Source organism: Rhea americana, unplaced genomic scaffold (genome assembly GCF_003343005.1).
Source record: "Rhea americana isolate MKP2758 unplaced genomic scaffold, rheAme1 scaffold_141, whole genome shotgun sequence".
Taxonomy (NCBI): domain Eukaryota; kingdom Metazoa; phylum Chordata; class Aves; order Rheiformes; family Rheidae; genus Rhea; species Rhea americana.
The window spans coordinates 1,271,391-1,297,791 of NW_028185495.1; the positions used below are offsets into that span (position 1 = coordinate 1,271,391).

The window sequence follows — 26,401 nt, forward strand, 5'->3', positions numbered from 1 at the left end:
GTATTTGGTAATGCAAGAAAATAAGTAGTAACTGCTATTACAAAATATTTATGCAGTGTATCCTTAAACAAAAAGGAAAGGCATGTTTTCAGTGCAAAAGAGTCTGCAGTCAAAACACAAGGTTGGGATGATTCAGGTAGCTGTTTTTTAAGACAATGAATAAGACAAGACTAGATGGGGAAGAAAAAAATTACCTTAAAAATAAACTTCATAATAGAAAGAGGGGAAAAAAATCAATTAAATACAAATGAATGCAAGATTATGGGGCACCTTCTAATCCCTAATTTTATTTATATAACACTGTTTCTTCAGGAGTAGTTAGTTGATTGGGAAGTGGAAAATGTTTAAAAGGCATAATTAGACTTCTTTAGATTTCAAGAATTTGATGAGTGACCTGATTTGGGTAAAATAAGTACTTCTCTCCAAACAAAAAAGTTCCTACATGTTTGTGTCCTTTTTGGCATGTGTTGTTTTTTGGTTTTGGACTAGAACTACTGGTGCTGAAATAATGACAGAAAGCCAAACTACTTTGTTATATATTTGCTAAATCCAGTAGTTCTGCAGCATAACTTTGACAGGCTGGCTAGTGTTTATATCATGACATATGCAGGGAAATAAGCCTACCAAGCTGTCTGCTGAAAATGCCAGAGGGAGAGAGAATTGTAGACAAGGAGGCACTTTGTACAATTCTTAGCTACTTTTAGCAAGATGTCTTTTTCCCACAGAAGTGTCTGGTTTTGATCAAGAAACATTAATGCCTGAAAGCTTGACTAATTTTAGTTTGGATATGATATTGCAATGCCTTATGGGAGTTTTTTCTTCATATTAATAGTATTGTCCATGAAACTCTCTGCTTAGGATTACCAGGAGGAGAGAACAGAATGCGTGGTGTTGAGCTAACAAAGATAGCGAACTGTAGAGGAAGACGGATCCTCCAGCCCACAAAGTACAGTTCTCAGGAAGCATTGCAAAAGCATTTTTCCAGTAAAAATTTGGTCACTAGTGTTCTACTAAAAAGGAGAAATTGTCAAGTGACTTTTTTTTTTTTTTTTTTTTGGATCGGCTCTACTATTAACGTGAAATTGAACAGGCTAGCATGCAAAAATGAAATAAATACATGCAGGGGATGGTGAGATGACATGTGGTAAAAAAACAATAAAAAAGTAGATCTATGTTTAGGARTGAAGTTTGTTGTGTTAGCTGCCCCCCCATCATCTTTTAGCTGAACTTTCGTTACACCTTCTTGTTGTGTAGATTGTATTCATGTTCATTACAAGTCTATGCTGGTATCTCTACATATGATAACCAAAAACTGTGTGACGATCTTAATAGAGCCTCAGACTGAATATTGGGTATATTAACTTGGGCTTGGTGCCATGCCTAGGTTCTAATATAATTTTTTGATTAAGGATGGGCATAAGTGAAATTCACAGGCATATGTTCAAGCTGTGTGAGAGAGATGAGCTCTTTTCTATCTATTTCTAACCAGCYGATTCTTACTAGCTGATGTTTCCACTGATGTCATTCCTAGATTTAGCTAGGAGATTCCCTGGAAGTTACATGGACTTCATGTAGTGGTAAATCCTTCATCAGGGCAAATCATCTCAGCTTCACAAAGTTTGCTTGAAATAACATGAAAATTAATGCTTATCTTTTTTTTTTTTTTTTTTTTTTTTTTTTTTTAAAAAAGATTTTTTTTACCACAAAATGTCCTGAACGGACTACAGGCTTTGAAATCAATCTGTTTAATATTATAAATCTAACTTTCTGCATGAATAAGTTTGTCACGAAGTTACACAAGGGAAAGGATTTGTAGCTTGTAATTACATGCAACACCTGCTAAACTGCCTTGCAAATTACAGTAAAATGCTACCGTATAGCAGATGAATTCATCCGATCGTCTAGTGAAAAATATCTATTATCAAAATACTCCACCTGCTGGATACTGGCTGAAATGCATCCACTGGCAGCTCGAGGAACTGTCCAGCAGGCATTTCATATGAATTCATAAAACGAAGATTCTTAGAGTTAACTAATTGTGAGGAAAAACTGCAAGTTTTTTTTTTTAAGTCATGTATTTATTTTTTGTGGCAAATAAGTATGTAGAATATCCAAATATGTACAGCTCAAACACCAACAAAGCTACGATTTTTAGGCCATTTAAGGCCCATTGTACACTAGGGGATTGTGAACTACTCCATATTGAAGTAGGAGCCTCAGTGTGATGCCAAGTAAGATATTACTCTTCATGAAGCACCAGTTTTATGTCTTTTAAGAAGCCTATTGTTAGCTGAAGTAAAGCCTTGTATAGTACTTAGGAATGGATGCAGCTCCCTGCTCACATGACAGAGAATAAATGAGGCAGTGAGCAGTGCCACAGTCCTTCAGCATTCTGAGAAGACTGACCCTTCCTCATATCGCTCTGTACAATTCTATTGCTTATTCACATGCATAGAAAAACTTATGCTTATGCCAGTTTAAAAAAATACATAAAATGGTAGATGGAATATAAAGCTTCTATACTTCAGAAATTATTTCCTGTCTTCCAAAGCCTCCCAGAGCCTGTTCAGTTCATAGACTTCTTTAGCATCAGAACCATGAGATTAAATGTGAATCCATCAAAGCGTTGGCAGTTAGAGTCTATGTCTGTCACTAGGATAAAGGAAGACAGAAATGCCTAAGGGACCTTCCATGTACCCCCCCACATAGAAAAAACCTTCAGCACTGGTGCTATTCCATAAGTACTACAAGTCAAGATAATGTGCTGCACCACTTAGTTCAGGACACAGCTTACTTCCTTATCAGCCTCTCCTTACCTTCTTGTGCTTGTAATAGTGGAGATGGCCATTATGTTTCAGTACAAACCACCTCTTCCTCCATCCCTTCAGAATCGCTGACTGTGTTCGTTTGTGCAAATATCCCCGACAAGTGGGCCTGGGAGTGCTAGGGTAACGGCTGATATCTGATCCCACCACCATAGTCAAGATATCGGGACCTAAAATATTACATGAAGAATATTAAAACATAAGTTAGATCTAAAAATACTAACTCACTGTCCTGCAGAAGTATACTCCTGCTGCTATGGGGTGAAGAGCAAGAAGGCAGCATGCCATCCCATCCCCTTCTCCTCCCACTGCAGCTTCTAGAACATTTGGCCTTTTAATAGAAATTCAGAAATGAAACTCACATTGTGTTGAGGACTGGTAATGGAGCCAGCTATCTGAAGACAACTCTTAAAACTGTTTTTGTTATCTCCCTTTGCAAGCACCAAGTTTATTTTATCATTTTGGAGAACTGGCTAAATTTCATTGCCTGAAACCGCATGTGTGTGCATAAACTGGGATTCATAGAAAAATTGTGGAAAATGCCTTTAGGGCCAACTTCAGTCTCTGCTATCTTACATATGTTCTTGGGCTTTCTTTCTTTTCTGTGTCTTGGAGTCTACTCATGTTTTCTGCTATTTGTGCCCTTCACTGAGGAGGCTTGTTGTTGGAGCCTAACCTGTATTAATCTGCCCGCTTATCAGTTGCAGAAGGTAAGTGCTCAGGAGAGGTGTTAGACTGCCAGATTGGCGGTAAATGTGGTATTGTTATCAGCAACGTGGTACTGTTTTATAATTTTTGTTGATGCTATCAACACATCTATGGCTTTGCCCCTAGAGGCCTGAAATTCTTATTATGCAAGATACTACTTCAGACCAGGTGGTAGTGCCTTGAAAACGATTGAGAACTGTGACATATTTTCATTTGCAAAACATTTGCTAGATTTCTCTTTTGGGGTCATTTGACTTTAGCAATGCTGCTTGTGTGCCAGGAATCAGGCCAGGGGGTGTTTTCTTGGTGGAGTTAAAAATACTCTTTAATTTATCTACTAAAAGACTTGACATACTCTTAAATGTAACAGTGTGAATGGCACCTCTATAATTAAAGACCTTGGTATGTGTCAAGATAAATTTGTCACTGTCTTGTAAAAGCATTTTAATTTATTGAATTTCCTGTGAGCCCTTGTCAAAACTGTATCTGGGATAAATAAAAGAGCTGCAGTAGAATGACTCTCAACATGCAAACATGGGTATCTTTAGGTTTTAGTCATCACAATACTGGGAAGAATATGCACGATTAATACTACTGACTTTTTGTTTCTGCGGTGTTACAAAAAGCTGCCTCATGAAATAACCTCTCTGCTCTCCTGATTAGACTTCAGTTCCTGGCAATACAGAAATAGCTACTGGGAGCACTGAACCAAGCTGTGAATTTCTCCCCTGAGGAAGCATAAGGCATAAATAGGATATTGGTGTCTCTGATGTCACTTTCAGGAGACTTTCTGTAAAGCAGGAAAGCCAAAAGCATTATTGCCAAACATGCTCTTTGGGGAATATTTTGTCAGTATTTTCTGCTATGTTCCTGGCAAGGTCTAAATAAAAAAAGTGATTTAGACAATGCCAGTGTAAATGTATTAACTGTTAATTAAGACTCTTGTACCCTCCATCACCATATTGTCTGTATGTTATGAACATTGCACAGGATCCTAATTCATGTAATTTAGGATGATTTCAAACTCACCTTTCCTTGCCAGATTTGCAGCTTCTGAATGTGGCATGCTGGTGACATCAGTTCCATTGACTGCTATCAGAATGTCCCCTACCTGAAGCCCTGCTTCTTCAGCTGCACTGTCTAGAATCAAGTAGAAAAATAGAATTTTATTATGTTATCAGGCTTTGCTAGCAGAACAGATGTCTGTCGAACTAGTCAAGAATTCAAATTTTTGCTTTCAGATCTTCATGGGGTAAGTTTTTCTGAGCAGCTTGTGAGCGGCCTACAAATGAAACTTCAGGGTTTAGGTACTGATTCAGTGCCAGAGGATCACTAGCAGCTCAGAAATGTCATTTAATGTCATTATGATTTAGTAAGTAGGCAGTTCAGTATTTTTGAGGGTTTGGACCTAAATTTCCAAAAATGATCTGGTCCAATCTTCAGTGAAGATGATGGAAAGAGCCTCCATTATTCCAGTGAATTACAGATTTTGGACCAAAAACTGCTTTCTAAGCTAATGTTTCTCTTGCTGGTTAACAGAATTTGGCTATAATGTTTTGTGGTTTGTGTCCTTAAGAGGAAATAACATACTAGATAACAAAAGAGTGACTGATTCAGAGTTGCTAATGTATGATCATCTTGTTTATTTGTTAACTGTGGCAAAGTACACATACTCCTAATAAAATATGCCTCAGACAAGAGCTAGCCAGGAATGGAGGCAAATTAGATGTGATAAATATGCTCCATTCACAAACACTGATGCCCTTAAATCCCACTCACATATTTTTCAGACACAGTTTCTTCTTATTATTTGTAATTAAGCATTCCTAATATACTGGGGAAAAAACTTTCTGGAAAAAACAAATATTCTATGCCCATGTTATTTAAAGTGTAATTGTTAATAACCTGAACTCTGTCAGTAAATGTGATAGTTTAGTGTGTTTCTGAGGACACTTGAGGGAGATTAGTAAAAGTTTAGTAATAAACAATAGGCACAATAAAGTGATGGTTCACCCATATATATATTACAAACCATTTACAAATTAGACATTTTGATTTGTGCTGGCCTTCAATGTATCATACAAGATTTTATGATCGTGAATGCTCTTTAAAATATTATTTTAAAAAAGTCTATTCCACTGTGCAACTGAAAAGCAATCCAGATACAATTTTTATATCTCTTTTTATGGGACCAGCCATATTTTGAAGAAATGAAATTTTACTAAAAGTTTGTCTGTAAAAAAGAATAGTTATTCGTCGTTTAAAAGTGAACACATTTGAAAACAGAAGATACAAATAAACTTAGGAGTGACATAGAATGTGATGAGTAGCTGTTTTGCTATACTTCATTTTAATTAGTAGTTGTTAGTGTTAATGTTTATTGGATATTAGGGTTAATGTGTATATAACTTATGATTTATTTACATTTAGGTGTAAAAACTCCCTCATTTTTATTTGAAAGGTCTCTTCATGGGTTACATTCTTTGATTTAGGAGCAGTGGGGGAATCTATATGTTTACAATGGGGAAGTCAGCTGAAACTTTTAAAACTAGGGAGAAGAAATATCTCTTTGGAGCAAAGAGAACTGTGCACGAATGAGAACTGAATTTCCAGYAATCTGATACTATAACTAGTTGTCCAAGTACACATCACCACAGTTGTGGTATATAGATCAGTGATGGCAGAGCGAAGTATTTTTTTTTTTTCTTAAAACAATATCAGCAATGAGTGATGGCCATCTTTAACCTCACTCTCAAAAAATAACATTCTAATGAAATAACAGAAAGAGTTTGTTTTCCCCAAATTACTTTCTCAGATTCGTACCATATCATTTTGCATCTGAATTATACGCTGAAGATTATCTAGTCTCAAGGGCTATATATATATATATATATGTATATATAAAAGTATTCTGGAGTAAAATTATGTAGGTGTTTTGGGATAAATGGCATTACACAGTCACTTTAGCCATAATTCAATCTTACTAGGCCCTATATGCAATATTCTATATGCAGAAGGTTTTTTAGATTGATATTATTGGCTAGGCTCCAATTGATAATGGAATTATTGACTGTATCTGCTTAAATACAGAACAAATTTCAAGGACATGTTGCCAAAATCATGTTAATTACATGTAGGTTGCAGTAAGAGATTAAGAGATCCTTGGATAAATTGCAGCCAGCTCCTGCAAATGGATAGAAAATGTCAACTACTTCTAACATTTTTTTCTGTTAAATACTGTCCTTTGCATGATTTGCTCTTCTAGACTGAAGGCTTTATTTTTAGCATTTAATAAGCGGTGCATTCGCTCTGAGGCAACAAGTTAGAATGATTTTTAGAAGTCATAAACAACAGCATCATGTACAAAACATGATGGCTGAGATATGAATCTAACAATGTTCAGACCTTAAGAAGTTGTGTGGGTTTCTGATACCAATCTTAAAGCTTGTAATGTGGTAGTAAAATGTTTGACCTTTCAGATATGTAATTTTCTTCTCTGCATTTTGTTTCTTTGCTCAGATTTCTGGCTTTTCTGATTTTCTCTAGTGGAGTTGATACCATTTGTAAGCAGTATTTAAAGTGATTGATTCAGCTAATGGATTTACAGGCCTCCAATATTAGATCAGTCTAGTCTGGAAACAGGACAACAGGATATATAAAAGGAGATACATAAGGCCAGGAAAGAAAGGGAGCTATTCTTAGATGCCTTGCTGGTGGGCCCCTCTTGGTCTGGGATGACAGTTTTAAGTCTCTGGTAGTGGAAATCTTCTAGAGTCTATCCTACCTCCCATTCCTTCTCTAACTAACTCTACTGTGTCTGTTCTGAGAYGCAAAGAGCAGTAGAGCACACTCTAGATGTGGATGAATCCTTACTGCATCCTCTGTTTCATTCTATGGTTGGTGTCATTAATGGATGTCAGTTCCACAGTGCTAGACATTCCCTCTGGAAAAAGGTTTGATGCAGACACTTGCATAAAGTATAAATTGGCATTGGAAGGATGCAGACCACTGTCCTCTTTGCCTCYAGAATTTCTGTGGCCTTAAGATAGTTTGTCATGAGCAGTTCAGAAGTTAAACACCTCGCATCTGCTAATTGTGCAAAATTATTCACCAGTGTAATTTCACAGCAGAAGTTAATAGGTAGACAGACTACTCACTTGTGTCAACTTCAGTCACAAGGATAGGCTTTGAGAACTGGATTCGGAAGCCCCATGGGTAGTTGCCAGTTCCTTTAGCGATTTTCACTGTTCTTTCACGAACTGCAGGAAAGGGGAAAGGAGATCCTTTTTCTTTGCAAATCAAATTCAATTTAACAAGTGGCAGCTTGTTTATAGAACTTTCTATCCATAGGAACTGACAGTAGTTCATTCCGCAAATTGCGGGAGTGGTTTCAGTACCACTTCCTGCTGTTTGGTACTGCCCCTCTGTCAGTCCTTACCTCCCTTACACTGGGATTGACAAAAATCTCATCCATCTCAGGGCAAAGTCAGACATCTTCAGTGAAGTGTGATTTCATCAGCAGTTTAAGTTAAGCAGCTGGATTTTGTACTGAACAGGCAAAGACATGTTCAAACATTCCACTCCACCGACTGTATTTTGGGAGAGAAAATCACTCCTGCCCTCCGTTAAATGAATGTGTGTCAGAGCTCCAAGTTGCAAATAAAAAATTCGCTCTAAATTCTTGAACGAGTTTAAGTCTATTTTTCCTTTTTATGTTTTTGAAGGTCTCTACCTTTTGGACACCAGTTGCTTCCTTTTTATTCTCTCATTCCTTCCTTGTTCACTCCCCACTCGCACTGCCTCATAGTCCTCTAGTCCAACCCTTTACCCCTGCCTCCCTTCCCTCCATTGAGATCTCCTACCGCAGATGGYTGTACCCATGTGAAGTGTTTTTCAAGTCAGTAGAATTCAACACATAAATAGATCATCCTCCATATAAAGGAAGATCAAGGTCTAATTTTCTACTTTACATTTCAACTTTTCTCTTTCTCATAGCAGCAATAAAGGCTTAGTATTAGTATCATGTCTCAAAAGGTCTGGTTCATTAGTAAATGTTATACTTCTGACAGACTTCAGTGTAAACTCAAATTCTCTTCTCAGAGGGTCTGCTTTTGATCATTTGATTCTTTTACTAGGTTTGTTTAATGGGGGCCAATTTAATATTATTTTATGATAGTTGTTTTATCTTCAAATTGTGTAACATTTGGAAGATAGAAATTGCTTTAAAGGTTACTTTACCAGCAGGCCAATTGACGTCATCTATCTAAAAGAGCATAGATACTTCAATACCTACTTTAAGTGGTTTGCTGAACTTCTGACTCTCATCTGGGGAGAGAAAGCAATCAAAATGCTCTATAGAATATTCTCATATATTTTAAAGGAGATTTTTCATACCTGAAGATTTATAGAGCACATTTTATTTCCTGCAGYGTGTAGTGAATGATTTATGAGCTCCAGCAAAGAATTATCTCCTGGAAAGCTACAGAGGTGTTTCACTTTGTTCTTAGATCTTCAAAACATGTTAGCTTTCAATAACTTAACATTTGAAAAGCAAAGGAAAGCCCAACAAACAAAAAGACATTCACTGTATCTGTTTGCATGACAGCCAGTTTAAACTGCAAATAGAACAAGAAGACTACTTCATACTCATAGCAAACTTTATGTTTTTCTCTCTGGATCTACTGTACATGCAGAGCTGATTTTATGACAATTAAATATGCTTTACATCCACAAATAGTCCTGTATAATGTTGCCGTGCTTGAAGCTATGAAATACATTCCTTTTATGTTTATCGTGCAGCAAGAGATGAGGTTTTATTCTTTTACCAATATAGATTTTTGTTAAGTAATTATGATATTTTGTGAGAGAGTAGCTCAACAAGAAATACTTATTCTGGTTTTTAATCTCCTTTACCTTTTTGGATTCCTATTTTTCTTGTCTTCAGCATAAATGTCTGGCATCTTTTCCAAAATGTTAATCCTGTGGTAGCCTCAGAGTGCCCAAATTACATATAGTTTTATGATATTTAATACTTGTAGCTTTAGACTACTTACTTGCCACTGGTCTAGGCCTTTTGCTGAGACATCTGGGACTATTATTGGGAGAGACATCATCTCCTCTGAACACCCAAGAAGCAGAATGAAAGTTTTCTGTATAGAAACCTCTGTCCTCATTTTCAGAATGTAGTCCCAGATCTACTGACCGAGCATCCTCTGAATTCACTATTATGAGGATAAAACAAATAAAAATAATATCAGTAGCCAAAATGAGTGAAAATAACAGACCTCAGTCAGTTATCAAGGAAGAAATGCCATGAACTTCTTATGGAAGTGTTCTTGTTGTCTCAACTTAGTTCCACAATTTTACTGCTGCTAATAAAGGACAGTCTTCAAAGATGTCAGAATGTAAGATCACCATATTGGGTGCTATTGCATATTGAATGTGAATACCAAGTGAAGTCTAAATGCAAATGGTCAAAACAGGAGATGCACCTGTTTAAAAGATGTCTGGCTTTAGGCAATTAATTGTGAAGCCTTCTTATCTGGTCTATTTCATTAGCAAGCTAAACACGTTTTATAGGAATTTAGTATGAGTCCAGTGCATGTGGGAAGACTAAAAGAAGCAGGAAGGTAACTGACATGACTCGAGTAATGATCACTACATTTTTTTTTTTTGCGTAATCTTAACCCTTCTAGATGCATAGTCTTGTATTTAGTTTTATTAAAAGGGAAGCGAGGAAAGAGTCTTATTTTTGGATATAGAACTTTTCACTTGTCCTCTATAATGCTTTAGGTTGCTGAATATTTGTTTGACCTGGATTTTTGTTCCTTGTGTTATCAGGARGTTTCATAAAAATGTAATTGCATCCACATATAGTAAATAACCTCAAATCAGTATATTCCTGTTGAGTTGTTCTTGTTAAAATAATATCTTTATAATGTCATGCTGAAAAGTACAGTGTTGCAGCACATGGTATTTCTCTGTTTCTGTGGCAGATTTTTCTTGTTTTCTGTAGATAACATATTTTTAATTTACTTTGCTAATGGGTATCTTTAATTCTGCTGTTCTGCAGTTCTTGTAAGCCCAGAACAGCCTCACTTTTGTGTCTTCTCTTGACACAGATTTTCTATATGAAAATTACATTGTGGCTACAAAAGTTCTGAAATTCTGAGTTTTTGGAATATAGTGATTATTGTTTTTATTTCCCTGTATAGTATGTTAAATTAGTGATTTTTTTTTTTTAAGCAGATTGGATTATATGGACACATGATCCACTGTTCACTCAGTTACAATACACTATTAATAGTCTATTGACCTATATGTTTTTACAAAAATTTGTATTAAAGTCCTATGAAATAGCAAGACATGTGATAGATAAGCATAAAAAAATTGAGTTTTTCATTGTAGGATATGAACTATTGACCAAAGGAAATTAAATCTTCATGCTTTCATTACAATAGTGTATGCACTCTATCACTATGTTCATAATGTATTCTAAGTAACCTATATATACATCCTTCCATAATTATTAGTTTTCATGGCAAAACTTTAATACTAGATTTTCAGATTCTTTGTTTATATTAATATACATTCACAATGTCTTGTGTCTTGTAATACATCCACTGGCTCAAACCATATCATCCACATTAACATGGAGACAGTAAAGAACTCTATAATTCCTCTGCTACAGGAAAAATCAGGAATTTTCAAGGTGACAAGGGGCAAGGATAGGAGGGGAGATGGCTGAGTGAGAGGCAGGCTGTAGACAGTAAGTTTGACTGTGGAGAAACAGGCTGTGCAGTGATATGGCAACTCCCTGAGCCATCTRGGAGCTACAACTTGAAAGCTAAAACTAGATAGTGAAAAGCACGGAAAAGTATAAAATGTCAGACAGTACATTAATGGAGAGACTGAAAAAATACCTTAGTGTTTTTCGTACCTCAGTATAAAATGTGTAATACAAGTATAACAAAGCTGGGGAAAGGCACTGTTGCTTTATTTATTCTGTATTTGGTGTGACAGTTACGTTGAATGTTTTTAAATTTCAAAATGGAAAAGATAAAAATTAACCTTTCTTTAGTTTTGTTCAGCAAATTACTTCCTGGACACATCTAGCATGTATCCAGTGCAATCTAATTTTCTTTCACTTTGACAGTTTGCTTAACTATATCTATATATATACAAATATGCTACATCTACTGACTTCTCCCTTATTATACACACAGTATGAGATGCCATGATTAACTGTATAAAAATCACTAATAACTAGATACGACGGAACTGTCATACTTAAAGCACGTCTTAACCAACTAGCATGAATTTATAAATGAAGAAAACCTAGACTAATACCAAGCAATTCAGTACAGCACAGTGTTTTGACAATTAGACTACTGAATTTTTTAAATTACTGTAGAGCTCAAAGTGCACTGATTAGGCAGAAACACAGAAAGAAATACTGGCAGTCTGGCATTAGGGAGTTAGGCCAAGACATTTCTTGAATGTCTCATCACCTGTCCTCTTCTCGAGCTTTTTGGCACAAATGTAAAGTCTAGCATCTTATGAGTGTCAGGGATGAGCTGCGCTTAGGTTCTTTTTGGCTGCTGGAATCAAGCACCTGAACAGTTACTGCTCTCAAGTATGGATGAAAGTTTGCAAACACCGGGGAACAGGCTAGCAGCCAAAGAGAAAGGGTCAGAAAGGGTGTTTTACCAAGTCTCAGGCCTGTAGCATGCTCTCCAAAATTATTAGGAGTACCCCCTCTTCCTCCCGCCTTTCCCCACCTTTTCCTCCTCCCTTCCTCCTCCCCTTTTCCCCTCTTCCCCCCCTTTTTCCCTGCTTTTCTCCCTTTTTCCTTTTTCTCTTGTGTTCAAAAGCAATTACTCTTGAATTCAATTAACATTTTATCTTCCTGTATATATCTCCTGGTAGGTTTGAGCTCTTGTGATTTGTAATGGTAACTTTCAAATCTTTTTGTGGTGGACTTGAATGGTGCTTAGGGACAAAGACTGTAAGCTGCTGCCAACAAACAGGGTTTTTTTTTTGGTTTGTGTATCAAATCAGTCAGTCATCTCTGCTGTTTTGTTAATGGGCATTAAAAACTTAGGGAGTGGCTCATTTGCCTGAGCATAGGTTACAAGGATCATATTAGGTGTATTAGGGGATCCTGCTTGCCCTACAGTTACTGCTTTGAAAGGACACAGATATCCTGTAGGTCACGTGCGATATCTGAAAGTCCCATGTGAATACCTCAGAACCTTAACGGCATCCCAACTGGCAATGGACACCTATGTTTATGCAATGAATTGAGCCCCTACTGATTGTAGGAATTATCTTTCCAGTGCAGAGATGGAACTTATTCACAGTTTATGTTGTATTAGACCTACAGTGGAGATACCAATCTCATAGCTGTCACTCTTACACAAGTTTGCACTTCAAAAAGGTTATCCATCTATAGACAAAACTTCCCTCACAAAGAATAGACATTCTAGTCCAAAGTATCCCTGTAAGAAAGGGAACTATGTGTTTGCAGTATCAGTAATATTTCTGTTTGCTTACAAAAGGATAAAAAAAAAAATCACCTGTATAGTCTACTACTTATATTAGTTAAAATAGGAAACCAGGAGACAAAGRCAATAATGTTAAGTGAGAAGTACAACACATGTTCTTTCCTAGACTGTGCAGGCCCTTCGTGGGGACTCCAGCTGCATGAAGTGTAAATTCATTAAGTAGTTCATCTTTAAAATTCCTTCCCATGAGATTTCAAGCTGCTGAATTTGGTATAGTCTCAAACATGTGGCAAGGTGACAGATTTCTTAATGAGACAGTTACAGGAATAACTGTTCCAGTAACTGGAGGGATAATGAAGGACAACCTGGGCAGCAAACCTGAAGATAAAGGTTGAGGGAGGTATCTTAGTGAGGAGGAAGGAACTCCCAGCTTCCCACAGCTCTGATTTAAGCAAAGTAGGCAAGGAGACTGTGACATTTTTGCTGCACCTATAAAACTGCTGCCATGAGCAATTACCTAGCTGTCTATGTTTAGAGTTTGTCCTATGCTTAACTGTGTATGGACCAGGATGGTACAATCTACATTTTATCTGTCAGATTGTTTGTTCTGTTGTATAGAGGAGAAAAAAGGAACCTAAATCCCATGCTGAGGAATGGTTAAGTTGGATAAAGTATCATTGCTCAGAGTAATGATTAAGAGACTGAGGTTATGAACTGAAGACCAATTTCCATGGCTGATAATTCTAGCAGGGTGTCAGTCACATAAAGGAAAAAGAAGACAATTGTCAGACTAGTGTACTCACTTGATCCCTCGGTGATTGTGCTGTTTATGGAGCTGCCTCCAGCTGAACTGCATTTTTTGCTGTCTTTGAACTGTTTCCGTCTCCTGGCCCATTGGTCTATTGCTTCTTCCTGGGAGCTATCACTGGCTCTGGTGTCTTTCAGCAAGGGTAGCTTTCTGGTCTTATTCATTTCTGATTTCAAGTCTGAATTACAATCAGATGTTGTTTGTGAGAAATATGTGTGAGACATAATTTTCAGAATATGTTCAGGCAATTACACTGCTTTAAATTTCCACATTGTAAATATGAGTAGCCTGCTTGCAAACACAGAAATGAAAATACCAAATAATACTAAAAATATACAGCTTATAAATGTTTTCAGAAGAATTTAATTCTTCATGCAGAAAAGAGTGCATCTCTTGGTTCAGCAGCACCCTTGTCCTCTCTGTCTCATTTTAGCCTTACTGAGATCACTGTCCCTGATGTATCATTGAGCCTCTTTTCTAAGACAACTGATTATTGGTGAGAGTCAGGAAACTGATTTCTTGAAATAAATACCTTTTACATGAGTCCTTGCCCCTCTGACTATAATTAAGTTCTCACATCATCAAAAGACTTTTATATTGCCGTGACTTCTCTTTCCAATCCTGTTGATGAAAGTTTTGCTATATCTTTTCCCCTCTGTTCTAAATGCTCTCTCCTTGTAGCAAATTGCCATGTTTGCCTTCCAGGATCATTCAGTTACTGAGCGCAGGAAGCCCTGCACAGCCCGTTGTGCTCAAAGTCTTGGCTAATGAGGTTGGTATGCCAACATTCTAAGTGGACTCTGATTCACATTAATCACTTTTAAAACTTTAAATGCTCATTTTTTTTTCTGGATGCACACATTTACTTATTTAAGGTGGGATCTCCACAGAAATAAATGCATGCAAAATTCAGATTCACCCATGGACTAAAAGAAGGCCAAAGTTATGGGTTCAAGATGACACAAACCTGAGGTAATAGTTAAGAGACAACACACACATAGGAAAATATTAGCCAAGGGGAAATGGAAAAAGAGGGGTACAAAATCAAGAAAAAACAAATAATCGTTCCTTGCTTTTGTGAGCTAAGCGCACTTCTGTGCAGTGTGTTTAACCACTGAGGTCTAATAATGCAAGTCAAGGTTTCTTGAGCATGCCTGAGATAGGCAGAGCAGAATAGCAATACAAAAATGGCCTGCTGCAGCAAGGGAGGAAAGCATTGTTTACAAAACTATGCTAGAATCAAAATAGTTTTTTTCTACTCCTTAGTTGTTTCCTTGTCAAGGTTTCCAAGTTTTTTAACCTCACGCCTAAGCCACTATTCCTGGAATAAGTGGAAGCTGGAAAATTTTTCCCTTATTCTGAAGGCTTCCTTCAATGTCTTCTTTTTATACCTTTGTTCTAAAGAGATTTCATTTAATTAATTTTCTGTTTATTTGTGCGTAGTATACATACATCAGTAGCTAGCTATATAGTCAATAACAGACTTTTGGTAGTTTTGAGATTCCTACTGGTAAACAGGTGAACTCGGAGAACATATCKGTATTTTCTGTAGATACTGTGAATGAAAAAGATTATTAAAAACTTTCCAGTGTTTTTTCAAATTACTAAGATTTTAAGAAGTATTTTCCCCATGATAAAAAAAAGTGTGTATTTTCAAACAATGTGAAACTCCTAGTCTCCAAACCTGCTAGACACATTCTTTTCTGGAACTGAATATGGTAGGTTGCATTTCAGCTGACTGGTATCTTCTGAGGCAGTTAATTCATATAGTTTCAGCTGAAGCCAAAGATCTTGAAAACTGCTCTCTAACATGGCATGCCATAACATATGCAGATAGTTACATCTGCTTGTGTTAAAAGAAATAGTCAAAATTGTATTATTCTCTGGTAGAAAATAATGCAAAATTATATATCTTTAGAACTTGACATAGAAGGATTTCTTTGGGACTGTAGCTTCCCCTGTGGTCCCCCAAAGGCCAAGATCTTATTTTGGTCCCCCTTCAATATCTGCAAAATATGCGGATGCTTGTTTGCATGTTATTAAGTGCTTTGCTTGACTGACATATATTTTGAATGCAAAGTCGGATTTGAATCCATATGATATTACAGGAAAAAACTGCAGACCATTTTGCATGCATACATTTGGGCTTATGCATAGTGAAGGAATAGTGAGCTCATTTTACCAAAAAAAGAGAGACGAAAATGTGGCACCAAAGATCCATAAACTAGCTCTTATAAAATTCACTCAAGCAATTTTTACTGCAAGTACTTAATATTTAAAGATAGTATTTCCATACTACTGCAAATTTTTACAGATTTTTATGTTATCAGATTTATTTTGTGGCCTCTAGAGACTTATATTGCATGTATTGCATGCACTGAGTTATGTTTACATTCTTGTAAGTGTAATTGGCTCTATAGCCTTTTATTTCTATTGTCCTGAGAGTCTTATGTAACTAGCTCTACCAAGTTAGTAATTTTATCATTAAAAGACACTATGAAACTGTCTTCTATTTAACTTTGCACAGATCAACTTGTTTTGGAAACACTGAATTCCATTTTTTCTTAAATGCCAAAATATCTTCACAGTCTTCCAAAAGCCTCTAAAAATGTATTTTTAAGTTAAATTTCATCTGTGTGTGTGTGTGTGTATTTTTCTGTACTTTAATTCATAGTAAAAAATAGAAACAAAATTTTAATCTGACATTGACACTGAAATAGAAAATTTTAGACATACTATCTAAAATGCTGGCTTCACAGAGGTAAATAACAAACTTCTTGCTGTTGTTTGATGCTTACATATTGTGTACATGTTAAAAGAATATTGTGAATGAGGATGATCTGAATTACATTTGCATATAATTTTATTTTTTTAAAAAAATGAAGTTAAAAGATTTGGAATAATATTTCAAAAATACAGACTAAGGATTTACAAATGTGTATGTATATATTCATATGTATAGGTAAAGTCAAAAGCTTCTATTGTAGTGTACAGTGTCCTAGTATGCTTTCATATTTTTATGATCTAAAACACTCCTCTTAAGTGAACCAGTAATGGACATGAGTGGACAGATTACAGAAGGGAAGACAAGAAATTTTGTAACAGATTAATACTCCACGTAAAACAAAACAAAACAAAACTTTGTCATATGCAGTTTTCTCATCTATACAAAAAGAAGAGAAAGGAAGGTTAAATGATCTTCTGTGGTCATTCTGTGTCCCATAGAAAGCTCAGAATTAGGATGAGATGTTCTTAGAATTCAGTATTTGTTTAGGTCACATGGATTCCAGAAAGAGATTTATTTGATTTCTAAATGCTGACTAGAGCTCTGAGAATGTCACAGGACAATCATAGCAAAACAAAACAAAACAAAAACCCCCATGTTTTGGTGTTTGCTCCTCTCACTTAGATGTATCAGGTGGGCTGACTTTTTAATCTAAAAAACCCACTTCTTGAGCAAAGCTGTACTAAAATTTTCTTTCATTTTTATTAAATCTTACTTTACTCTGCAAGACAGCTCCTATGATCCTCAACAAAACTATATTACATGACCAAACAGCTAAGCATACCAATATGATCTCTTTGTAAAGTAATAATACACTTTCCTTTTCCCAAATAGATTTCCATAATGAATTAAGCAACTACACAGAAGATGCATACGTGATATTAACTCCAGAAGTTTTAGAGCACCTACCTTTCTGACTAATTTGTTTTATTGTTGATGTGGAGATATCTGTGTTCTGATGAAAACCTTCCTTCCTTTCGGTCTTTTTCTCAGTTTCATCAGAGTTTGATTTGGCTAACTGACGTAGCTGATATGCTTCAGGCTCTCTTCTTAAGGTATCATCAGATAATTGTTGGCTGCAAAGGTTCTCATTTTTTTCCTTCATATATGAATGTTCTGTGACAATCTGCTTCTTTTCTGTGTATGCTGAAGAAGTAGATAATGTGGTAGCCTGTGCTGAATCATTATGGTAATTAACTTCATCAAGGATGTTCCCGGATATGTCCTGTATCTCAGACAAGCTTTCTAATTCATTTTCAAGCTCCTCAGGATCCAACAGCAATGGTGACAGCAAGGATATTTTTTGTATACTACAGGGAAGTTTAGGCTCCTTTCTTACTGCAGGGCCAAAGGAATCATGTATCAACTTGTTGTCACCTTGGATGATAAGTCTTTGTTCTAGCTCTCCAGTTATTACAGTCATTACTGATCCTCTCCTTTTCTTTGTTACTGAAGGCTCTGCAGGGGATAGCTGAACGTTTGGCTGTAAAGCTGAATGTTGGTTTGGGACACATTTGGTAGCTACATCATTGGAACGTTCCTTGTCACTAATAAACTCACCTGATGGGCTTCTAGAAGGTGAAGAGACCTCTATCACTGGGGCTTTGTTCTGCAAATCTGCATGCTTTTCTAGATGATTGTACTCTGGTGTCCCTTCATCTGAAATACTTCTGGTAGATTCTGCATCTTCTTCTCTTATGGCTAGGTTTCTCAGAGGCTCCACATGTTTATTTTCTTGTTTCTCACTTACAGTGTCACTGGAATAAAGAGTCTTTATTAATGTTTCTTCTGCTTCTTCAGTTTGTCCTGTATAGTTTGCATACTCATTCAGTAAACAAGAATCATCTAGACTTTCAGATGGATAAATGGTAATATTATGGTCAAATGAGGTGAAAGCATACTGATATGAAGACTTAAGACTTCTCAAACTTCTCAGTGATGAGGTGAAGTCAGGACACTTACAAAGTTCTGTATCGCTAGTATGAGTGTTTGAGTTCTTCCTGTAAACATCTCCTGGTTTGGCCTCCTTAGATAATACTTTTAAGGATAAGGATGGCAATGAATAAAAGCCAGAATCCCTTCTAGCATGAACTGGTGATAGTACATCAAGGGTAGTATCTGGGAAAGACTTTCTTCTTGCTGCTTTCTGTCCAGTGTCACTGCCATTGTCACTGATACTTCTTTCTTGACCTGTTCCACTGCTCTTATTGATGAGTGCCTTATCAAAATTTGGCTTATTCAAGATATTACTATCTAGAATATTTCTATTATTCATTTTTGAGAAAATTGCTTTATCTTTTGAAAAATATTCCTTTTCAGTGATGTGGTCTTTATACTCCTTTTTGTTATGCTTACAGAAATAATTTTCTTCTTCCCAAATTTTCAAGGCTGCAGAGAGGCTATCAGAGTCTCTTTCATTATCAGAGTACAAAGACACCCCCTCTGAAATAGTGTCCAAATGCATTTTGTCATAGTCAGCAAACTCTTCAGGTGGAGGGAGAAGTGCGCACCCATCCAGGAATGTATAGTCATCCGTTTCTTGAAGTTTAAAATGAGATTCACAATCAGTATTGCAAGGTGCCTCTGCTACAGAATAATCTGTTTCACTCCAATACATATCTTCATGGTCACCGTTGCAGGTTTTGCTGTGCACCTGTTCACCAGGTTTGATGCTAACCATTAGATTTTTCTTTCTATTGGAATATTTCACTTTAATTTCTTTTCCTTCAATATTCATTTTCAAGGAGGCATCCTTGTTACTGGCAGTTTGGATTTTATGTTTAGAGGATACCTTATATTTCTCATTGTCATCTACTGAATGGTTAGTTGAAGGACACTGGTACTTAGGACATTTTGAATACTGGCTTTTCTGGTATCGTCTTTCATGACAGCATTTACTGTTCTTTGAACTTTTCCTTTTTTTGACTACAAGGTTTGTTCCCATACCGAACAAGGAAAGGTTCTTAATTTCAACTTTCATATTAAATGAACCATATTTTACTTCTGCAGTAATTTTTCCAGTAGCCAAGCTAACGGACTTTGCAGAGTCTGGTTTGCCCCACAGTGCAGTTTTTCTTGTTGATGAGCCCTCTGACTCACCAAAAGTTACTGTAGCTAGGATTTCATTTTGCTGAGGAGAGAACAGTTGAGGAGGGCAGTTCTTTTCCTTCTTTCCTTCTTTTTCACTGTCTGATATATTATCAAGGTCTCTATCTTCAGATGCATCTGAGCTACTCTGATTCTTATTTTCATGACCTTTTCCATTTTCTTCAGAACCTTTTACATCTGATGGCTCAGAGAAGTGAGCCAGCTCCTCATCTACTTTATTTTCGAGGCTTTCTAGATTTTGCTGGCATTTACAAGTGGGTGGCAATTGTTCATCTAATTTAAGGGTGGGGGGAAAGAAAAAAAACATTTTTTCCTGTGATTTGGTAGGCAGTATCATAACTGTATGGTTATTTTTGAGACTTTTCACAGAAAATGTCTATTTTAGCTCTAAAGTATAGCATATTTTCCACCATTTCATTCCAGTGTTCATTTATTTCTTTTGACATAATTATTTAATAAGTAATACAAGGCCAAATAGGGTAGCCCGTGGTGACTCATTCTAATTACCGGAACTCACACCAATTACAAGAAATTGATATATCACATTTCTTTTTTTCTCAGAAAGTTTTATAGTAGTGAGATGATACAGGATTTAATTTGCATTTAGAAAGATCTACCCTTTTTACTTCCATTTTTCCTCTGAGTATTTACTTCTTTCCTGTGAACACACTGGAACAATCAATATTCTATTGCATGTTTACAATCTGGGGTAGATTACATGGAACTTGACTTTTTTATAATCCTTTTACAGATGAGCAAACAAAGGGATTAATGAATATTGTCACAATCACACAGCAAATCAGTGGCAGCATTCCCAGGAGGAATGAGCCACAGTTCCCTGTTCTAAGCGTAGGACAACACTGTTTCCTGGGGGAAGCTGTACTAGGCAAGATTACATGGCATTTATACAGCACATGAAAATCTGCCTGGCTCGAGCTTTTTTTAGAGTAGGTCATGTGCATCAGAGGATAATAGTTTACAGTGACATCTACCTAAGTAGGATTAGATCAAGCTATTATACTTTAATAACATTAATAAATTTACAGTGAGAATGATGTAAACTTGAAGTTTTAAACATCAGCATCTTTGGAAAGACTCTTGGAAGTAAGTAGGATAGCAGCTCAACAAAAATAAGTAGTCTCATCAGGACAGTACCAATATGCAACCACACTTGAGTGTGTAAATATTTCCAATTTAAGAAACAGCTTTGGGCACAAAAATGGATTTCTGTCTCAGTGAATGACTGGAGAGTAAACACCTATGATTCTGATGTTTCTACTTCAAATTAAATATTTCGATAAACTTACTTACATTCTCTGGAATCAGAGCTCTTTCTGCCCTTGCAGCTTTTTCTTCTTTTTCTACTCATTTCTAAAACCTGAGGGCATCTGGGCTCTACTTTTCTGTATAGGAGAGAAAACATTTGATTGTGAGAAAGAGTCTCTGTGATAATTTTGCTCTGTTTCTCCAACTTCCCTTTGAAGTCTGTGGGAGGTTTTGACCATGACTGACTTTACCAGCCTATGATTCTGATTTTTAGACATTACTATTTTGTGTTAAGCATTCATTTCTAATTCAATATCTAATTTATATACATATTGAAAACAATGATTTTGCCATATGGTCAAAAAATAAGGAGTAAGACTTAAGGAGGTCACCAGCATGAGCTAAGCTTTTTTGTCTGTGATGAAGACTAGTTGTTTCCTTTGTTAATTTTCATATTTATATATTACTGATTTAAATTCTAGATGCAAGGATGTTGTCACTGATATCTTTTAAAATAATTTTCAAACATTGTAAAGAACCTTTATAGTCCAAATACTTTTGTCCCTACTACATTTCCAAATGTTAAGTTATACTTTCTGCTCTAAGAATTACCATTTCAGAAAAGGGTGTGGTGCCAGCTCTTCCTTTGCTCATGTATTTTCTATGTACATTTTCGTTGCATTCTCTTTGTTCAGTCTCGCTTTGTTGGTTCTACAACTCAGATATGCTGAGTTTAACTGAATTAGGACTCTCCTTACCTTCAGTCTTAGTCACATGAGTAGTCCCATTGCCTTGAGTAATGATTAGCTGCAGGTATCAGGCTTGCACTGTAAGATCCTTAATTAGAGACACTTCTGTCCACTGCTGAACATTTTCTGGGAGAAGCTGAGTGTTCACTAGTCCAGTTACCTTAAACAAGAACAAAGGCACTCAGCCACTGCAAAAAGCCAACATCACTGACAGTGCTGTACGTGATATGGTAGTCTTATTACAAACAGCAGTGCTTGGGTTAGCTCACAATAAGCAATTCCTTAACTAAATTTTGAGTGAAGGATCACTTCCCACCATAGCACTGAATCTGTCTCAAATATGTTTATTTTCACTGTGAACAGCATCCCTAATAGCGTTTCTTTCAGGATGATGTGGGTGATGATGACAAGCTTTGTGATAATATGGACAACAACATATTTTCTTTTTCTAACATATGCTTCTGAGCTCATGCTGTTAGGCAGGAATAGCTGCATTCAAATCTTACTTGAAAGAAAGAACTGAAAACACAGGAATAATTTTATTTATTTCATTTTCATATTATTTACATAATGGAGATTTTATTTGAAAACATCTGTTTTCTTAAGTTTTCTGAATAAGCATGTTCAGTGAACCTGTATTGTAATGATGGGGCACTGGCAGAAAAGCTTTTTTACAAAAAGTAAGGAAAAATATGGAGGAAGTTATTAATGTGTAATGACACAAGAAATGTTGAGTCAGAATGGTATGGTGACAAAATACATTTGTAAAATGTTTAATGTTCTTTCAAGATAATATTGTCTTTTTAGGTAGTAAATTTATTTTCTGTAATTTCTTCATTTTATGTAGTAGAATGCATAGCTCTAAATATTTTCAGCAACAGCTCACTGACTATCATCTCCCCATTAAATCTCATACCTAAAATATTTTACCTTTCTCAGACTGTACAAGAACAATGTCTTGGAACGCTTAACCAACCATTTCTGAATTAAAAGCCTTACTGCCTTCCCTTCTGTGTTTCAACCATATCAACCCTTTCTGATACATTTCCTCCTTTTGGATACAGCATTTGACTTTTTGGCTACAAATCTGCATACCAAATGTTGTTGTCATTGCCTTCCATTGTGTGTTTTCTTTGTTTTGACTTTACTCCTCTGTCAAGTTTTCAATTATGTTTGGTCTTAGATTCTCACTACGTTTTCTCCTCCTATTAAATTATTCATAAAGCTTGACTTTTCCTTGTGAATTCTTCCTTTTGCTCTCCTTACTGATTGTATTTTGCAGCATGTTACCTGTGTTGGTGTTTATACATGGTAGCAGATAACCCACAGATAAATAGGCCTCAATCATTTAAGTGAATTATCTTCCTGAATTATCTTCCGTTTTCCCTTTTCTCTGCAAAAGTGCTCCAGATCTCTTTGTCAAGCTACCACTTACTTCAATAATTTCTGAACACCCATTTCTGTAGTGCTTTTGCCAAATAATGTATTTTATGCCAAACATGCAAGGAAAGAGGTGCATTATCAAAAATACCTGTCTTAGTGGTGTTTCTTATTCTCCCTCTCAGCTGGTATATATCATACTTTCATTTTTTATCATTTCCTCTGTATGTTTTCCAGAGAACAAAAACAGGCCAAAATGTCTTTGAAAAATATTTAGAATATTTATTCATTCTGCAGAATTAAAAAAAAAAAAAAAAAGAAGAAGGAGGCAGCAACCATTTATATATGGAGGAGTAACAGGACCCTAAAGCATTTCACAAAATTAATACATGAATTATGTGGCTGTAGAGAATCAGCTTCCATTCAGATGGAACTTAGTAGTTACCTGCCAGTACCTAATTAGATATGAGAATACTACATTCAAATTAAATACTTGGAAAAGCATGGATAAGTGAAATTACTCAGCAACTGGTATTGTACTAAGATCCAGTGATTAAACATTTTATTTTGTGAAATGTGCTGCAGAATTTTTAATAACCACATCAAATCAGGATCTTGCTTTTTCAGCTCATCAAAAGATGAGCAAACACTAGTCAATACTATTTCTACTACATTTCTGATTCTCAGGAAAGATTATTGTCTAAGCAACTAAGAACATCACTTGTGCCATGAGGGAGCACATCCAGGAAATTCAGACTCCGTGGAATTAAGATTCTGCATTATTTTGGATTCTTATGTAAGCAACAGGTGATACTAGACAAGTAGTATGAAATAGGTTTTGACTAATTTTTTTAGAGGAATAGCTGGTATACCACTCTGGCTATTATTACATTTAAAAGATCTCCTTGCACACAGATTGCTTTTAGCTATAGTTTTTAAAAAGGCTAATAAGGTAGCAGTTAGTCAACTATTCTCAAGATTATTTTTATTGAGAATACAAATGCCAGCAAATGCACACAAAAAATATAGTTCAGCTTGCATAGGTTTGTACATGCATGTGTATTTCTGGTTTTCTAGGCAAAGAAGTCAAGGTATAGGTCTAGGTTTCAATTCTTAGCTTCTGCCAAAACCATTTGTAAATTCATTTTCTTATAAAGCTAAAWTAAAGCTTCTGCCCACTTACTAAGCTAATATTGCTTTCTGTTTAATTATTCTGGGTTCTTTTCCACAACAAGAATAAATAATATATTATTAAGGCTAGACATTAATTTCATATTTTGAAGATGTTTCATTTCTACATTAAAGAAGTTCATTTCTGCCCTCATTTAAGAATATGTAGTTTTCTATATGCAAAAGAAAAGGAGAAACAAGCAGCCTCTGTGCTGTAAATGACCCATAAACAAACCAAATGATGGCTTTAACATAAATTCTGTATAATGAATACTTCAAATTACTGATCACATTTTTCAGTGATATCACTTCAATATAATGGATTTTCTTGTATTTATTATGTKTGTTTAAAATAAATTTTTTACAACTGCCCTAGGCAGCTTAGTTTATTGTGCATTATGTCTCTGTTATGTTAGATAAAATAATTTTGTCCTTACTAAAATTTTCCTCCTGAATTACTATGGATGTCTCTACTGTTGGATTGTTCCTATTCCTGTTCAGAGGCTAAAGGAAAAACAGCCAATTTGAATAGGAGCTGGATCAGTCTTTTTCCTGTCAGTGAGTTTGTCATATTGGCATTATATCTTGCACTCAGTCACTTCTCATTTGTTTTTCTTTTGGCACATAAATCATGCTTTGCCAGTATGGACCACAAGAACAGGTAGGTGAAGTGCACTTCAGATGTGATATGGCAAATGAACACAAAATTAGTAGAAATCTCACTGTAACACACTGTTATTTCCAATAATGGAGAAACCCGTGCAATAGTTGTATATTGTCATAATTAATTTTCTTTGGAAGTGAGTTAGCTAGTTATTTGAGAGCATCTTTGTGGCTACAGAATTTAAATTGAGAAAAATCTTTCATTTCTTATAAAGTGCAGTAAGGAGAGAAAAAAAAAAAATCCCAGCTCTACCTTCCAGGTTCTGATTTCCATTCTCTATAATGGGGAAACTTAGAATATATTCTACCTTATTTTATGACTATGCAGTTTCCAAGGTCACTTTCTGGAGGAAAGCAATTGATGTTGCATAGAACAAGAGTTATTTGGGCAAAGGATAACAAAACGGTGTGTTGTTTAATATTTCATAGACTTGTTTTTAGTTCAGTGTAGATGGGCTAAGAAAATGTTTATGTTTCTTCACTAAACTGGGAGGGAGAGATTCAGTGGTAGAATGTTTCTCTCCTTAAAAAGGAATTGGAAAACTACTTTTCTTGGAGTAATTTAGTATGCAGGATGAGGACCTTCCCCCCCCCCCAGCTGTCCAAGCTTAAGTGCAGCAAATCGAGTTTGTAAGCTTCTCTACTCAATGGTATGTAAAATTATTTCTTTACTAATATATTTTATCCCTGTAGTCTTACCATAGCATTCCTCACCTTCCACATCTGAAGTATCCTGGCAGATAAAGACAATGCAAATAACAAATCGCAGTTTGTTTAGCTAGGCTTTCAGTTCTTAAAATATGTATTACTACATTTGAAGTCTTCACCTGTTCATAAATAAGATGACAGATACAGTTTTAGGAACCAAAAGTCCATCTTAAACATCCCTATATAGGAAACCATTATTCATACTTATTCACAAATCTATATATTCAAGTATAATTTGAATTCTTTAATTGAATTTACTATGTAAAAACAATACAAATTCTGTTTTTTATAAAAGCTACGATGACCTACAGCAATTAAGTATCTATCTGTAAAATACTACCTGACACTTAGGGATGCTATTTAAAATAAAAAATATTTATACTTACTATGAGTCAAGATTCATTTTTCTCAGATACTCACTTGCTATTATGTCGTCTGTGAATAGTTTGGTTTTCTAAGCTAATGAAGGATGGGCTGGCTGCCTTGCTATGGCTTAATAGGATAACAAGTTCAAATTTTTTTTTCCTTTGCACTTATCCACTTCTGCACTGTCAACTCCAGTCAGGAACAATGGGCTGCATACACATATCCTTCCAATTGCTGAAGCAAAAAAGTACTACTGGTTATTTAACTCCTAACAGCTAAAGCAAATGAGAAAGATAATGATTAACTCAACTTACCTGGGCAAATGCTTTACAAAATGTCAGTTTTGTCTGCAAAGTCTA

General features: G+C 35.8%; 1 protein-coding gene across 1 annotated transcript in view; it reads right to left on the reverse strand.

Moving 5' to 3' along the window:
- The window catches only part of LOC146599329 (uncharacterized), a 38,117-nt gene extending 16,981 nt beyond the window's left edge, over window positions 1-21,136 (reverse strand). The window contains exons 1-7 of the mRNA XM_085298778.1: window positions 21,052-21,136; window positions 17,542-20,013; window positions 13,843-14,025; window positions 9,587-9,754; window positions 7,691-7,792; window positions 4,563-4,673; window positions 2,817-2,995 (exon numbers count right to left, since the gene is read on the reverse strand). Of these exons, the coding sequence (XP_085154904.1) occupies window positions 2,817-2,995; window positions 4,563-4,673; window positions 7,691-7,792; window positions 9,587-9,754; window positions 13,843-14,025; window positions 17,542-20,013; window positions 21,052-21,109 (3,273 nt within the window). The 5' untranslated portion in view covers window positions 21,110-21,136. The remainder of the gene's footprint in view (window positions 1-2,816; window positions 2,996-4,562; window positions 4,674-7,690; window positions 7,793-9,586; window positions 9,755-13,842; window positions 14,026-17,541; window positions 20,014-21,051) is intronic.
- Window positions 21,137-26,401: the final 5,265 nt, after the last annotated feature.